Source organism: Paracoccidioides lutzii (assembly GCF_000150705.2).
Source record: "Paracoccidioides lutzii Pb01 unplaced genomic scaffold supercont2.14, whole genome shotgun sequence".
NCBI lineage: Eukaryota > Fungi > Ascomycota > Eurotiomycetes > Onygenales > Ajellomycetaceae > Paracoccidioides > Paracoccidioides lutzii.
The window spans coordinates 924,524-939,174 of record NW_015440960.1 but is presented as its reverse complement, the minus strand read 5'-3'; the positions used below and the strand labels follow the sequence as shown (position 1 = coordinate 939,174).

Here is a 14,651-nt window from a genome sequence, read left to right as displayed (position 1 = left end):
GAGTAACTACATAATTACAAAATATTTCCTCTTGATGTAAACTCGCTCACCTCAACTTTTTGAGTCCAAAGCAAAGGATTTCTAATAGTATCCTCACATCAACTCCAAGTTTCAAATCAGCCCTTAACAATCCAACCGGAGTCGCTGAATGGTCGACCGGCCAAACTGTTCCTTTCCGCTCACTGCCTCTACGCCGTCATAAATATCTCGAGTGGGTTTACAGAATGCAAGACTTCACCAACACCTTAGCTGATCTCTGAAGGTTTGCCAGCTGCCAATTCACGTCCATTGTTTGTTTCTATGTTGTGATTCAGAAAAGGGCATGGGCGGCGCTTATTTGTATGATCGCTACTGAAGGCTCCGTCTATCGGAGGAACCAGTATTTGAGTTTATGACTCCAACTTCGGGATGGCACCGATTGCTGAATCTGGACGAGATAAGATGGATTCCCGGGATGATATGCATTTTCTGGGTTACCACTGTTATAATTTTCTTTGTAAAGACACTGAAATTTGCAGTTAAGCGCCCTCAATTTTGATTCGTTCACAATGTATCTCGAAAACGTAGTTTCAACTACTTTCCGCTCGGCGTCATCTTGATCACAGAGAATAAACCCTACCATGGGAGCAGGTCCCTCGGAGCTTACTTTGGATCGGATATCTCCGAATCATCCCAACATATGCATACCATCTTTCAGATCATAGGTAAATATAGAAATTTGCAAGTGATATTGAAGCGCTCTGACACTCTGGAAGGCACTACTAATCAATTTCCACCTAGGGTACGTAATTGTCAACGAGGAGGTCAATAGTATAGTCTTCAGAGTCTTCTATATGCCCTTTCACAGACTGAATAAAAGGGCAACTCGACATAACGTATCAGGCGAACTGTTTTGACAGACTTGGCCAACTCCCAGTCACTTCTCCAGATTGGCTGACAATGTCTATCACACAGTTGATCCGAAATCTTTCTTTGTCCCTCTGCTCCCACTTAATTGACAGCCGTGCTCAGGATCCCAGTGCAAATGTGCAGTGAGTTCAGGTACATCGTACTAGAGTATAGAAAATCTCCGTTGTAGTATTTTATTTAGAGGCCGATTTTTGAATAATTTTTCAAGAGGGAGATGGCAGTTATCGCAGCTTCATTCAGCACCGCCACGGCCCTCTGAAGACCCCACTCAACCCCCTTTATCTCTGCTCTGTATCTGCCACCTTGTCCGTAATACGGACAAGGTTAGAGGAAAAAAACAAATTGTTCGTACCGGAGCATGATGCTCAGCGATATACCAGCTCCATAGCCTGACATGAGATGGCTTCTGAGTTAAAGAAACACTGCTGGAAGAGCAATACCTCCAATAGACATATACGGGACTTTTGATGGGTCTACCAAGTGATAACCCGCGAGTTTGCTATCACGTAGGAACCTTCATAGTTTTTGAGGGAGACGACAAAACGAAAGCCAAGCCAAGCTAATCGAGTTGATCTGCGAACCGGCAACACCCCGGTTCACCACAAAAGTGAGGTTTGATTTGCGACACAGCGCTCCATCTCTTTATCAGGAGACTTATCTGATGGAAATCTGATGAAATCTATTGCCGCGGTAGATATGCTAAAAACCTTGGGGAAATCCATCAATGGAGGTGGCTAGGCTATGTGCTATATGCTCGTGGAGCTGGATAGCTCGGCACGCAAGCCCCAGGTAATCTGGATGTGAATCTAACAGGCATGGGGCCGGGATATGAAGCATTTATCCCTTGCTCAAGATACCCGTGCATGATTATAAAGCTTCAACTGGCATCCGCAGTAGCTAGTCTTGTAACGAACTCAATTCTCCTGATGATAATCAGCAACCAGGACTTTGAATAGCATGAGATGATCTTTCAAGATGATAAATAATGAAAGAAGAGCTTCAGCTCTTGTTGAAGAAGAAGAAGAAGAAGAAGAAGAACTCTGCAATTATCTTAGTGTACTAAGATGCGAGTGCTTCCAGAATGTTTTTGGAATTCTCGAAGTTCCCTTGAAGATGGTATAAAGTCATGTTGTCTCTGTGTTCGATATTCTTCTCAGTTTCCCGTTCAGTTCAAACATAATCCGATCGCGAAAATACCAGGTTCAATGCGACAGAAGGGTAGGGAAACAGAGAACTTCAATCTACCATGAAATTCAATATCCCTTCGAAATATAGATACAACAGCAGTTGCCCAGTTAAGAAGAACTGAAATAAATACCAGCAGCGCAACACAACACAACATCCAAACTTAGCTTATTAATCCTTCGCCAACGACCGGATCAAAACCGCAAAATCCTTCCCAATCCACTCCACATATGCCTTCCACGCATGATGCTCACCAGACGTCTCCGCGCCAGGAAATGCCTTTTGTAATTCGCGCGAAATCTTCAGCACACCCAATGATGCATCCTGCGCCTTCTCAAGCTCCTGCTTAACGGCATTCTCCTTGGGCTTTGTCGATAATACGGTGCGGAAGGGTTCACTTAGCGCGTCTAGACGGGCGCGTGTTTCATCTGGTGCGAATGTGATTAATTTTGATATCATCAGGTTAGATAGGGTGCGGATATCCTGCTCGTCTTCGATGCCGGCTAAGATACGGTCAAAGATTTCGGTTATGTTCAAGGTTCCGAAGGCTACGTCTACGCAGGCGTAGAGGGTCTCATAGGCACTCTATTATTTGAAAGTTAGACAGATAACTTAGGATGTACGAATATTATATTTGGTGATTCCTTACTTTTCGAACTTCGAGACCGACATCGACTTTATGTCTAAACGGGCCCATCTGGACCTCTCTGACAAGGGCGGGGTTGATTCGGGTATCATTGATAACAGCTGGTAATATTTTGTTAAGATGTGGAATAACAAGGCTGGTCTTATTGTGGATAGCGGAATTGACTGTTGTTAGGGCTAGACGATGATTTCCCAGGTCCGTGTCATTTAGCATCGTAACCAGAACTGGGATGATGAGAGGCCGCAAGACATCATTGTAAGAGTCACTGGAATCGGCAAGTGTATATCGGAAGGCTGAGATGACTGTGCCCCTGACTGCCGGGTTCTCATTTGAAAGGTATTCCTACAAGAATTTAGTTTCTAGAAATCTTCTCAGCTGATGTGTTGTGGTTATTTTACCTGAAGCAAAGGGATATATGAGGTTGGATCAATAAGGGCCAGTCTTCCAATACATTCCGCGCCAACAGCACGATTATCTTCGTCATCAGAAGCAGAGAGCAGTCTTTGCCAAAGACGCGTAGCAAACGGTGCCACGTCCGGCCGCACGCTTTCAGGGTACTGAAGGATCTCTTTCAGAGAATGTAGTAGAAGGTACTTTGATGAAGTGGACTTCTCCAGTCCTTCCAAAATAACAGGCAAATACAATTTTATATTGCTCGCGCCGGAATTTCCAAGGGCGACGGCCGCAGATAATCGTACTTTGTCGGATTTAGAGTTGAAACTCGAGATGAAAACTTGGGGTTCCAATGGACAGGCAGACCCCATTCGAAGGCCAACTTCACCTAGGACGGCAAGGGCCAAGCATTTTCGCTGAGCATCTTGCGCTGTCTGAAGTTCCGTCAAGAAATCTTGCATCTTTACGCCAATCTTCGGACCTTCGTACACAAGTAGTGTTCCAATGGCTCTTCCAACAACAGCGGGATCTCCATTGACACCAACATCTCGCAAAAACGCCTTCATAAGTAGAGCCCCTGCTCCCTGCTCCCCGATCACTCGAATCAAAAGTAAGTATGCTTTTAAAACTGTCCCCACCAGAGGTGCCTGTACCACGGAACAAAGGGCAGTAACGATGTTATTGTTGATGAGCTCTTGCGCATTTCCAGGAATCAACTTCCCTAGGATAACCAGAGTTGGAGTGAGAAGATGCAGATCCTCCGTATTGAGGAGTGGCTGGAGGAAGCCAGCTAGAACCTGTATCGTCTTTTGGTCATAGAGTGCGCGGGTATGTGGATTAATTGCAAGACTTTTGAGAGCATCCAAGCAAGAACCTCGCAACGCACGGTCCGATTTGCGAAGCTGGGTCCCAAGTTCCAAGGTTACATCATGGACCCAGGGTGCAGTGACGTCTTCAGGACCATTGGCAAATAGAGCAATATCATCGATAGCACGAGCTGCAGCGAGTCTTGTAGTTTCATTTCGTAGGCGGTCAACTAGCAGTGACAGCCCAGTTTCTCGTTGGGCATAAGAGATGAATTTTGTCCCCTGTCCTCCGGACGTGCGGCCCAGCAATACACCAAGAACGTGGATGGCTCGCTGGCGGACTTCCAGGTCACAGCTGTTGTCAGCAATCTTATCAACGATGATATCGAATAGCTTTTCGAGCTGTGATCCAAGATCATGTTCACTAGCAGAAACACGCGGTGGTGTCAAAGCTTTCGCGATCTCCTCAACCGCACCAAGAGCTTCACTTGCAACCTTAAAATTCTTATCGTTCACAGAGCTCGCAACTCCGGGGATAAGCGCAATGAGAAACGGCAGAAGCGCATTAGAAGCATGCGTTTTCGATATCGTAGCAACCAAACTAAGAGTTTCTATCTGCAAGCTGCTAGCACTGACAGAAGTTGTACCTGCAGAGACAGATAGCCCTCCCGATAATGTAGATGTCTTTAAGGAGTCTGCGATCGGGTCTTCAATCTGCTGTAGGAAATCAGCAAGTCCTCCAAAACGAACAAGGGCCAAACTTTTCAGCAACGCAATCGCGGCTTGCTTCAATGGTATAGATGCTCGTTTCCATAACTTGACGATATTCTGAATGATACTAGGAGTCAGTTTTGCAATGTCTGCCTGAGGACCTGTCTTTGGTGTTGATGGAATGGAAATTGGAGAGCACATGGCGTGTGAGTATGCGACTTCTGACTCTAAATCAAACAGACCCGCATCACTATCTTGCCTTCTCCTTTTTCTGGACGTTCTCGATCTTCCAAAAGCATCAGAAAAGAGGACGTCAGGGTCGACAGCAGCTGAAATTTCGGTGGATTTCTTAACCAGACAAGTAATGCCGGCGACAGCTTCAAGCTTAACAGATTCCTCCCTTTCCTTAGTGAACCTCGCGAGAAGAGCGGGTGCGACTTGCTCGTAGATAGAATCTTCCCCCAAGACTTTTGTATCATTCACTTGAGTTGCAATGATCGTGTATAGAACTTTGGCAGCGCATCGGCGGACCTTCCAGCTCATATCATCTATATCACTGTAACCTTCTTCCTCTTCGAAATCATCAAAGTCGTCATTGTCATCGTCGGGTTCTTCAGTTCCATCATCATCACTCTCTTCGTCCTGCGTGCCGCCCATTTCTTCATCCTCAACCTCAGCTACGTTGGGGTCGTACTTGAGATACCGCAAGGCCGCATTTATTGAATCCCCAAGGTAAGGTTGCATTTCGGTGTTACAAGATCCGAGTAAAGTCTCCAGCGTTACCAGTGCTGTTTCACGCAACTCATCCATTACAGGATCATGTTCCCCTAAATCCGAGGCGTCGTCGTCCATTTCGTCCAACTCTTGCTCACTAACAGCTGAAAGCACAAACGGGGCCAGAGTTTTCAAATAAGACCCGAATTTGGCCGGAATGGACCTAGCCAATGCCCCTATTGTTGCAATAAGATGTCGACGGCGAGTGGATGTCAAGTGTGGTGATCGGAAACTTTCAATCAAGTTTGATACGAATTTGCTGAGCTGCCCATCGGCGAAATACGCTAGAAGAGCCGAAACAGCAGTCAACGCTCTCTTTATAACTACAGTTCCTGCATTATCGTTTTCAACAATACCCATCACGGTCGACTCCAGAAATGCCAGTTCCGACTCGTTCAGCATTGGCCCAAAGTTCTTTACCACTTCGATCAGCACATCGAGGGCCTCGCTACTATAACCCCTCTGCGGATCATTCCTCAACATTCCCTTCCTTTTCGATGGCTGTTTAGATGGCCCGGCTTCCCCTACAAGTTCAGGAATTAGAACCTTGGAGACGGCTAAATACCCTGCTTGCGATTCTCGAGTAGGAGGGGCGCCAGGGTCGGGGCGGGGCAAAGCTGCTAATATGATTCTCAGTGCCGTGTTGGGAACTGACGTATCAATAGTCTCCGAGTTCGTCATAGAAATGAGTTTATCGATTAAGGGACTTAGTATTTCCAGTGGAAGGCGAACGACAAGTGGTTTTAAGCTGTGGGAGAAATTCGAAAAAAGTTAATGTTGCGAAATGTGATGTTCCACAGGAGATTCCAACGGTAGTTTTAAAGCCCTACAACACATACCATTTCAAAGCCTGATTTTGCACTTCGCCATGCTGATCTTCGAGAGCTTTCAGCAGGCCCTCTACCAGTCTTGAGCAAGATTGTGTATCCTGAGAGAGGAAGGCAGAGTTTGGCTGTTCGAGGGTGGTTAACAGGTCGTTGAGGGACATATACCGGATGTCGGGGTCCGGATCAGAAAGTTTTGACAGTAGAGCGTTTAGGCTCTGCTGGGCCGTATGCTTTTCATAGGCCATGATATTACTGTTTGTTCGTACTGTGGGAAATCACGGTACTAATGTAGCAACCAAGAAATTAACGGAGATGTTAATATACAAGTAGGATGTCAGAATCCTGATAGCATGATACATAGACCTGGAATTGAAAAGTGCAGCAAAGCTGAAGCTAACTTACAAGAAAATGATGTCTTGTTAGGTGTATAGGCAACAAGGGCAACACGGTCAACTCAGAAGCTATCAGTCTGCATGATGTAGTTAAGGTAGCCGAGGGGTCATACGCAGTTAGACTGACCAGTTGCCAGAAGTTGTGGGACTGATCAGAGAAGGTTGAAAAGCAGGCCACAAAGGTTGCATGCAAAATGAGGCCCTCTTCCTGGGAATGTTTGCTGTTATGTGTTTGAGTTTTCTTGGTGGGTAAAGGGCGTTAGTGGTGGTGGTTGTTTGATAGATGTCCCCGCGTTTGCAAGTCTGAGAGGGTGGGATGACTTTGAAGAATACGGAGATACCGGACTACTGTCTCTACTTGCGTTCTCCGTCCATATACTACAACTAAAAGATCTGTTAAACTAATAGCATCCTGAATCAAATACAATTTCCTTTCCTATCTACCATAAGCATTATCTTAAAACTGCCCACATATACACAATTTTAATGACCCCACTGTCTCCCCCTTGTCATCGTGAAATACCTGCTGTACAATCATCAGTCACGTGTTCTTCAACACTTGGGCCTCTTGTGAAATCTTGGAACTGCCGGTTCCCAGCTGACATTTCCCCATCTTTTTTCCCCCATATTTATCCAACTTCAACCTGCAAGATCCCTCCAATTGCACCCCAATTACATTAAACAGAACCAGACAACCAGTCTATAAATGCCCATCATGGTTGTCTTTCGGTCATCACCTCTCATCCGCACTTTTTTCACCGCTCAACAATCCACCAGAGTAGCCGGCACCAGAACTTCATCGCGGGTTTGGCAGCAGGTATCAAGAAGGACATATGCCTCCGGCCCCGAGGTTAAGAAAACCAGTGATTTGCCATGGTATGTTTTATATACTTAATTTATATGTATCCTATATTTCCATTCAAAAGTTTCCAGTGACTTGCACTCTATGATTTAATTAATTGGGACATTGTTTATTGGCAGAAAACCACGTTAAAAAACCCCTACTCTTTCCTTTGGTAAAACAGGCTATCTAATACTGACAACTACCTTGTGCTGGGACAGGCTAATCGGTTCAGTTGTATTCACTGTTCCAGCGGCTGCATATCTCCTCTCTGAGAGCCCGAAGCCAGTCCCAGAATCCCATAAGGACCCCGAGGAACCGCAATTAACGGAGAAGCAAGCGACTACAAAACCTGAAGAAAAGGAAGAGATGGGCGCGGCTGAGCCTTTACAGGTTGAGAAGGAGCCGGATGAACCCCAAAAAGCGTCAATTCCTGCCGAGCTTGAGAAGGGAGAGGCCAAGCCAGAGAAGGGAGAGGTACGTTAAAAATTGATATCTTACCTGTATTGTGATATATGTATATATCACGGTTCAATGGTCCATTTTAGAATTGGGATATTGGATTTGTTGATATTGTTTCCTTTCTCCTTGTGTTGTTGGCTTTTTTGGTTTACATCTATATTTCTCATCATATCGCCCTATCCGCACCCAACCACCAAATTTCCCCTAAACCAAACCATCGTCTCTACCTATGTAGGTAGAGCAGTGGAGCACCTACCTAGTGGTATCATTGCAAAAAAGAAAAACAAGCATCTCTCCCTAACATCTTTTCAGGCCGATGAGAATGAATCCGATGACGATGGACCTGCAACTCCTTCAACCGAACAATCTGAAGAAGAAGGGGCCAAACCCAATCAATCCACATAACCAGCTGCTGCAACTACCTCTAAGCAACATATAACGAGACAGAAATCGTTCGTGTTGTGGAAGGGGGTTCCAAGCCCGGTTAGTAGAGTTCCGGAGAGAATATAGGTCTAACTGGTAAATGTGAGTTGCAATATACGGAACGCGGGAGTGGAGAGTGGAGTGCAAATGGTGGAAGTGGGAGGAGATGCCAAAGTTTGTACGAGTACGTGTATCTACCAGCTAATGAATGAAAATAAGGAATAAGCGCGAAGTAACAACTCGGGATATTCATTTCTTTTTGCATCATTTATATGGTAGATGTGTATATAGTCATTTATACATTATTCTAAACCTTCCCTGTGTTCTTTTTCTTCTCCCGGATTAAACCTGGGGATACACACCCGTACTTCATACTGGGCAAAACAAGAGAAGCACACGCGCGGCACTGATAAGGAATAAAGGAGATTGAAAAAATAAAACACCCATTTTAAGATGTTACCCAATACACCAAAGATAAGCCCTCAGGATATATCCATCGGCTAATATCAAACAGGAATATAGAAAAGAGAGACACTCTAAATATTCAATATCATGTTTCGGCCAACCATAATCATTTAAAAAGCAAAAGAAAGCGGAAACAAAGATTAAAACTGCAGGAGAAGAAATTTATAAAAAAAAAAGGGTAGAGGAGGGTAGGGGAAATACTAAAACATTATGCATAATGTTACCTGAAGAGAAGAGAAGAAACAAAGTGGTGAATAAAAAGGAAAGAAGAAAAGAGGAAAGGGAAGGGTTGTTATAAAAAAAAAGTCCAAGGTATAAAACAACACCCTGAAATCTAATTAAACAACATGTAGCAATCTCCCCCCCCAAAGGCAATATGAAACTGAGGAGAGAAGAAAAAAAGCTGAAGCAAGAAGATTCCAAGTTAACAATCAAAGAAGATGGCAAAGCTTATCAGCCCATCAAAACCACCTTGAACAGAGAAAAGAAAAGGGGGGGAGACCACTATTTACATAATCACTCATTCTTAATTCTTAAACGGAAAAAAGGTTTGCTCAAACATAATACTCAATATTAATAATAATATTAATAATAATATATAGAGAAACGAAACACCCCTATAACAAGCCAATATACATAAGGAATTGCAGACAGAACAATCGATTAGCAAAAAAACGCCGAGGGAAGAAGGGGGGGGGGGGGGGGGGAGAAGGGGGTATTCTCTCGAAACCAATTATTTGAACTCATGCACATGTTTCACGACGTATCTATGTATGGCAATCGGCCGGGGACACGGGGCCGGGAAGCGAGGAATGGATAACGGGTGATTGAGATAACGCCAATGACTTTCTTCAATTTTGACGCCCTGTATCCTCAAAATAAAGCGACAGCAGGGAAGTTATCCCATAGACCTTCGTAGTCTGCGCCCCGAAAATTTTCCTCATTATTTTACACCAACTTTAAAACAGGAGACGTGCATTCGTAACATCTCCTACGCCAATTACCTACTCTTTTTCTTCAATTTAGGCGATCCATCATCACCACCAGCCCCATTAGCTCCAGCTCTAGCAGCGATTTCCTTCTCCTTCGCCGCCCTCCTTGTAACGCGCGGTTCAGAAATACCATTATTCAGCACACCAAAACCTGTGACGGCAGCATTTGCAGAGCTGTCACCAATCTGAGGGAACTTTGTCGGGGTAGTTTGCTTCTCCTCTTCATGCTCGTCCTCATCATCTTCATTGTCACTCCGCTCGTCCCGCTTCACATCGCTCAGCACGTAGTTCTTTGCGATGCGGAGGATCAGGAACAGCCAGAGCAAATTGATGGCCTGTAGGGCACTTAGTAAGCTAAACGTAATGACCTGGCTGAGACGACACTTGTACTGTTCGGTTGCCCAGTTGAGAATGAAGGGGCCGACGGTTTGGAATTTGGTGAGGACGGCCCAGAGGATGCGAAGGTTGAGGTAATGCCGCATGTAAATCCAGATGCAAATGAATGTGAGGAAGTAAGGACCAATGATTGGGGAATCCAGGTAGTTAAGTGTTTTGGAGGTCTGTGGATTTTGAAAATGGATTAGCCTAAACGCCACCTCCACAAACAGCCACAACAAGCAGAGAGAAAGGGGTTGGGGTAAAACAAACCGCGAGGAAGAAATCCGAAACGTCATGAGTGATATACACCGCAAGTCCAATGTGGGTGAAATGGAAACGGTAACTTAGGCCAATGAGCGACAATGTAATAATATGATGCATAACCAGCTCCTTGAAATCCTTCCTAGGCTTTTCCAGCATCAACAGCAGCACAATCGCCTGCTGCGCCCAGTAACTGGCTTCCAGCAAGTAATATGCCTTGAAATCCGCCGTTAGCGTCCTATGCGGGAACCCCTTAAACATAGCCGTCGTGTTGAAATACCAGATATCCGTCTGTTTCATGACGTAGAGCCCAAATGGCGCGGAAAACCCGAAATATATCGCCGTGTACCCCTGCTCCATGAACCGGGCCATCTTGGCCTTACTCTTGATGCCACAGGACACGCCCCATGGTCTGATGATGCGCTGCATGATGAATTCGCGTGTGAAGGATAGGACGATCGTGTAGAAGCCGACAAAGTAGAGGTCTTTTCTGCCCTTTGCGTACATAGTGGGTCCGCTAGGAGTTTCGCGACCGGTAGGGTACGAGAGGAAAATGGCGGAGTGTACAGGGTTGGATTCCGTTGGGTTCACGGCGTATATAGAGAGGATAATGAGGAGTAGGGTGAGTGGTGTCAACCATGTGTGTTTGAGAGCAAGGTCTTTCCATCGCCGGAATAGTGAGCGCGCCCTCCGCCGTTTTGAATGTGATTTTCCGCTCCTTTCTGGCCCATTCCGCTGGTTGCGCACCTACATTGATTCAAGCACGTTAGAAATAAATCGGGATTCCATTTGACGCTAAGCGGGGAGGGGGAAAATACCGAAGACGAGGGAGACTCAGGGGAATCCGATATGGAAGCCCGGGAATCCATGGTGGACATAGCTGGAGCTCCGGTGTCCCCTCTAATGTCTGCACCGAGACTACTCGACTTCCGTGGTCGCGGCATGAGTGTCTGATAACGCGGAAAGAAGGAATGTGTGGGAGAAGGGAGAAAAGGAACGTTTATCGCCTTGATGTATTTGATTTATAAATATTAGTTGATGTGACTTCTTTGGAGTCGCCCTTAGCTTCCTTCAAGCCTCTTTTTCTTTTCTTTCCTTTCTTTTTTTTTTTTTTTTTTTTTTTTTTTGGCTGGGGGCGTTCTTGGCCTGTTTTGGGCAGTTTTGTTGTCCGATGTCAGCCTTCCCTGCGCAGGTATTGACAGGGCGGCGATGGGAAGGCAGCATAAGACGTTGGAAATTAGACACCAGGAGACATAGAGGGTAATTGGCGTTGCAATTGCCGACAGAGCTGGTTTTAGAATTACTTTTATTTAGTATTTATTGTTGTCCTCTAGTTATTTCGCGGAGGCAATTGGCGAAAAACGGCGGCAGCTCAGGGGACCGTCGGAGCTGGAAGTTCTTCCGTCTCCGAAGTTAAAGTACGTAGTTGCAGTTGGATGTTTCTGAACAACAGCATGAATGGATCTACAATCATACTTCAATTGATGCTACGAATATGACACTGGGAACTCTTAGTATTCATGGCTATGTGTGTACTTACTAATAGTAATAAAGTAGTTATGTTGTTATAATATATGCTGGGGAATGTTTCTCTACCTTTTGAACGTGGTTTCTGAAGACAGAACACAGGACCAGTCCTTATGAGCTGTAGATCGCAAAAAAAAAATGCAGAATCAAAACATCAAACCCAAAACTAATCCCCAACCATTCTCCCTTATGCAAGATTTACCGTGGGCAGCTCTGCCATATGCAATTTCGCAGCCCCGTATGGCACCAACTCAACCTCAAACGGCTTCCCAATACACTCCCGATTCCCTGCTAACGGCGGATTCGGAGCATACCCTTGATCCTTCGGCTCCGTCAGTTCCCATTTAATCTCACAAACTTTCGCAGTAATCGAAACCTGAGTCCCTTTTTCAACCCAGAGTGGATTAGGCAGCCGAGTATTGGAGGGGAGACCGTTGAACTGGAGCATGGACGGATCGATAGCCAGCCCCCATTTAGAGGTTGGCCGCATGGTGTACTCTTGCACGTTGTTCGGGGCGCCTGGGTAATTGTTCTTGACGCTGCGCACTTCTGAGCTGATCGGGAGCGAGTAGAGGAGCGAGCCATGGTAGATTGAGACAGTGTCGTTAGCTCGTGGCTCAACGCGGGGTGATGTAGTGAACGAGACGATGACGACGTGTTTACCAGGGATTAGGTTGATGCTGTGTGTTCCTGTTGTTGGATCTGGGTCTAAGCCTTTGCTCCTGGCTCCGTCGACGGAGACACTGGAGTCTGCATTGTTAACCCACGATGGGACTCTGAAAGCGAACTTAAAGGGGCCTGCTGTGTCGATCCGGTAGTACAGCACATTTTCGAAGGGGTAGTTGGTTTCACATTTGATGTTAACCTTCACCCCTGATTTGGTTGTGGTCGCCACTTCAGCTGGCCCGAGCAGTGCGTGCACGATGGCGCCTGAACCAAACCTTGTGAACATATTGGATACGAATTTGGGGTATCCTTGATGGTGGTTGACTGTGCAGCACGGGTAGTTGGGTTCCAGGCCAAAAGTCTGCCCTCGAGATCCAACATTAAACCATGGGGAGTGCTTGACTGGGTGGGAGATGGGCTGGTTGACCTGCGCTATATATTGATGAGCCCACCAATCTGGGGTAAGCATGACAGGAAGTGCGTTGAAAGCAGCTAGTTCGCATCGATCTGCAAAATCCCGGTCGCCTATCGACTGGTAGAGATAGCTGAGCGAATACATTGTCTCGACGACCGAACACAACTCTGTTCCTCTCACGGGGCTCAAACCTACGAGTCGCTCGTCTGCAATAATGCCGCCGGAGGGGCCACCGTGATAACGGAACGTCCAGTTAACGCCTCTCCGAGCAAACTCTAGCAGGCTGTCATCATGTGTAAATCTCCTGATTACTGCAGGAGCCTTCAAACCCTGGCCGGCATTAACGCCATGCTCAAAATGGTATAATTTGTCCGTAACCTCTCTTGGGACCGTGTCGAGGTCGACTTTGATATAATTTCCCTCGGTGAACCACCAAGTCCAGTCATGTCCGCCCTTCCTAAAATATCCCATGCACTCAAACAACTTGGCACCGCTCTTTCTAGGATTATTTTCATAAAGCCACTGCAGGGCCAAAATCATATCCGCCACCCGAGATCGGCCCCATTGCTCATTGAAATCATCGCCTTTGTGCCACACCAGTCCCTGGAGGTTGTTAGACAGCATTGAATGCATCAAGTCAACGAATTTATGCATCGCATTCAAAATCCTCTCGGCTACGGGAGTGCCAGCCTCAGCTTCTGCCATCTGTGCCAATCCCAGGAACATGGGATACCGAGCCCAGAAATTTCTTTGAGGAAGTTTAGTTTCCGGTCCGAGCCAGCCATCCTTCTGTTGGTGGGTGAGTATGTAGTCTGCGGCTGTCCGGACCTGCTCAAGCAGCCTCTTGTCCTGAGTCAGATAGGCGAGCGGAACCAGTCCGTTGAACCAGTAGGGCATAGCCTCGTTCAGATTGCTGTAGTCGTAAGTGCCGCCCAGCCACGGGTTCTGACGGACAATTTGATAGAAGTCGTACTCGTGGCCAGCAAGACCATCGGCCATCAGCTTCAGCTGATCACTTAGCCAGCCTTGCGGTTTGATCGAGCCCAGCGGGAGGGCTTCAAAAATGAATGGTAGCAGCTCTGTGTAAATGGTTAAAATTGTTCGCATCCATCCCACCGGAAAAGTTTATATAAAAGTTCACATAAACATACGTGTTTCATTCTTATTTTCTCCGATATCGTAGCCATCCGCGACAATAAGTTTCTGTGCCTCGGACCCGGGGATATAGGTATTCATCCTGTTATCTTGCCCAGTTACCAGGCGAGAAAACAAAAGGACAACATGAAAAATGTATAGGTATTTGTAAAATGAAAGGACCCTTGAATTGAAAGTCATCTTGCCTCTCTCGTCTGTTTTGCTTCCTCCTTGAAATTGAATCTTCTAGGGTTCAGTTTACCTTTGCCGATGAGCCCACTGTCAACAGCTGTTGGATTGAGTACGAGAACGAGGCGTCGAGGAGGCTGGTTTTAGTCTCAAACTAAAACCCAAACGATGGAAAAGATCTAATATATTTAGATATTCAAGCTCTTCTAAGTGGAAAAGACTGTCAGGGCGACTGCATCGTCTGATTATCCCGTG

General features: G+C 46.1%; 4 protein-coding genes across 4 annotated transcripts; 1 reads left to right on the top strand and 3 right to left on the bottom strand.

Moving 5' to 3' along the window:
• Positions 1-2,265: 2,265 nt before the first annotated feature.
• Positions 2,266-6,496, bottom strand: PAAG_05551 (cullin-associated NEDD8-dissociated protein; the record flags this gene model as incomplete). Its single annotated transcript, XM_015845609.1, has 4 exons — positions 2,266-2,679; positions 2,744-3,082; positions 3,139-6,172; positions 6,264-6,496. The coding sequence occupies 4 exons, from the start codon at positions 6,494-6,496 to the stop codon at positions 2,266-2,268; spliced, it is 4,020 nt and encodes a 1,339-aa protein (XP_015699835.1).
• An 862-nt stretch (positions 6,497-7,358) lies between these two features.
• On the top strand, positions 7,359-8,351 carry PAAG_05550 (hypothetical protein; the record flags this gene model as incomplete). Its single annotated transcript, XM_002792775.2, has 3 exons — positions 7,359-7,519; positions 7,706-7,961; positions 8,259-8,351. 3 exons carry the CDS (start codon positions 7,359-7,361, stop codon positions 8,349-8,351), a joined length of 510 nt encoding a protein of 169 aa, XP_002792821.2.
• Positions 8,352-9,834: 1,483 nt separating this feature from the next.
• On the bottom strand, positions 9,835-11,409 carry PAAG_05548 (sphingosine N-acyltransferase lac1; the record flags this gene model as incomplete). The annotated part of the gene is made up of 3 exons (XM_002792773.2): positions 9,835-10,386; positions 10,475-11,212; positions 11,284-11,409. 3 exons carry the CDS (start codon positions 11,407-11,409, stop codon positions 9,835-9,837), a joined length of 1,416 nt encoding a protein of 471 aa, XP_002792819.1.
• A 770-nt stretch (positions 11,410-12,179) lies between these two features.
• Positions 12,180-14,309, bottom strand: PAAG_05547 (hypothetical protein; the record flags this gene model as incomplete). Its single annotated transcript, XM_002792772.2, has 2 exons — positions 12,180-14,152; positions 14,225-14,309. 2 exons carry the CDS (start codon positions 14,307-14,309, stop codon positions 12,180-12,182), a joined length of 2,058 nt encoding a protein of 685 aa, XP_002792818.1.
• Between the last annotated feature and the right edge of the window lie 342 nt (positions 14,310-14,651).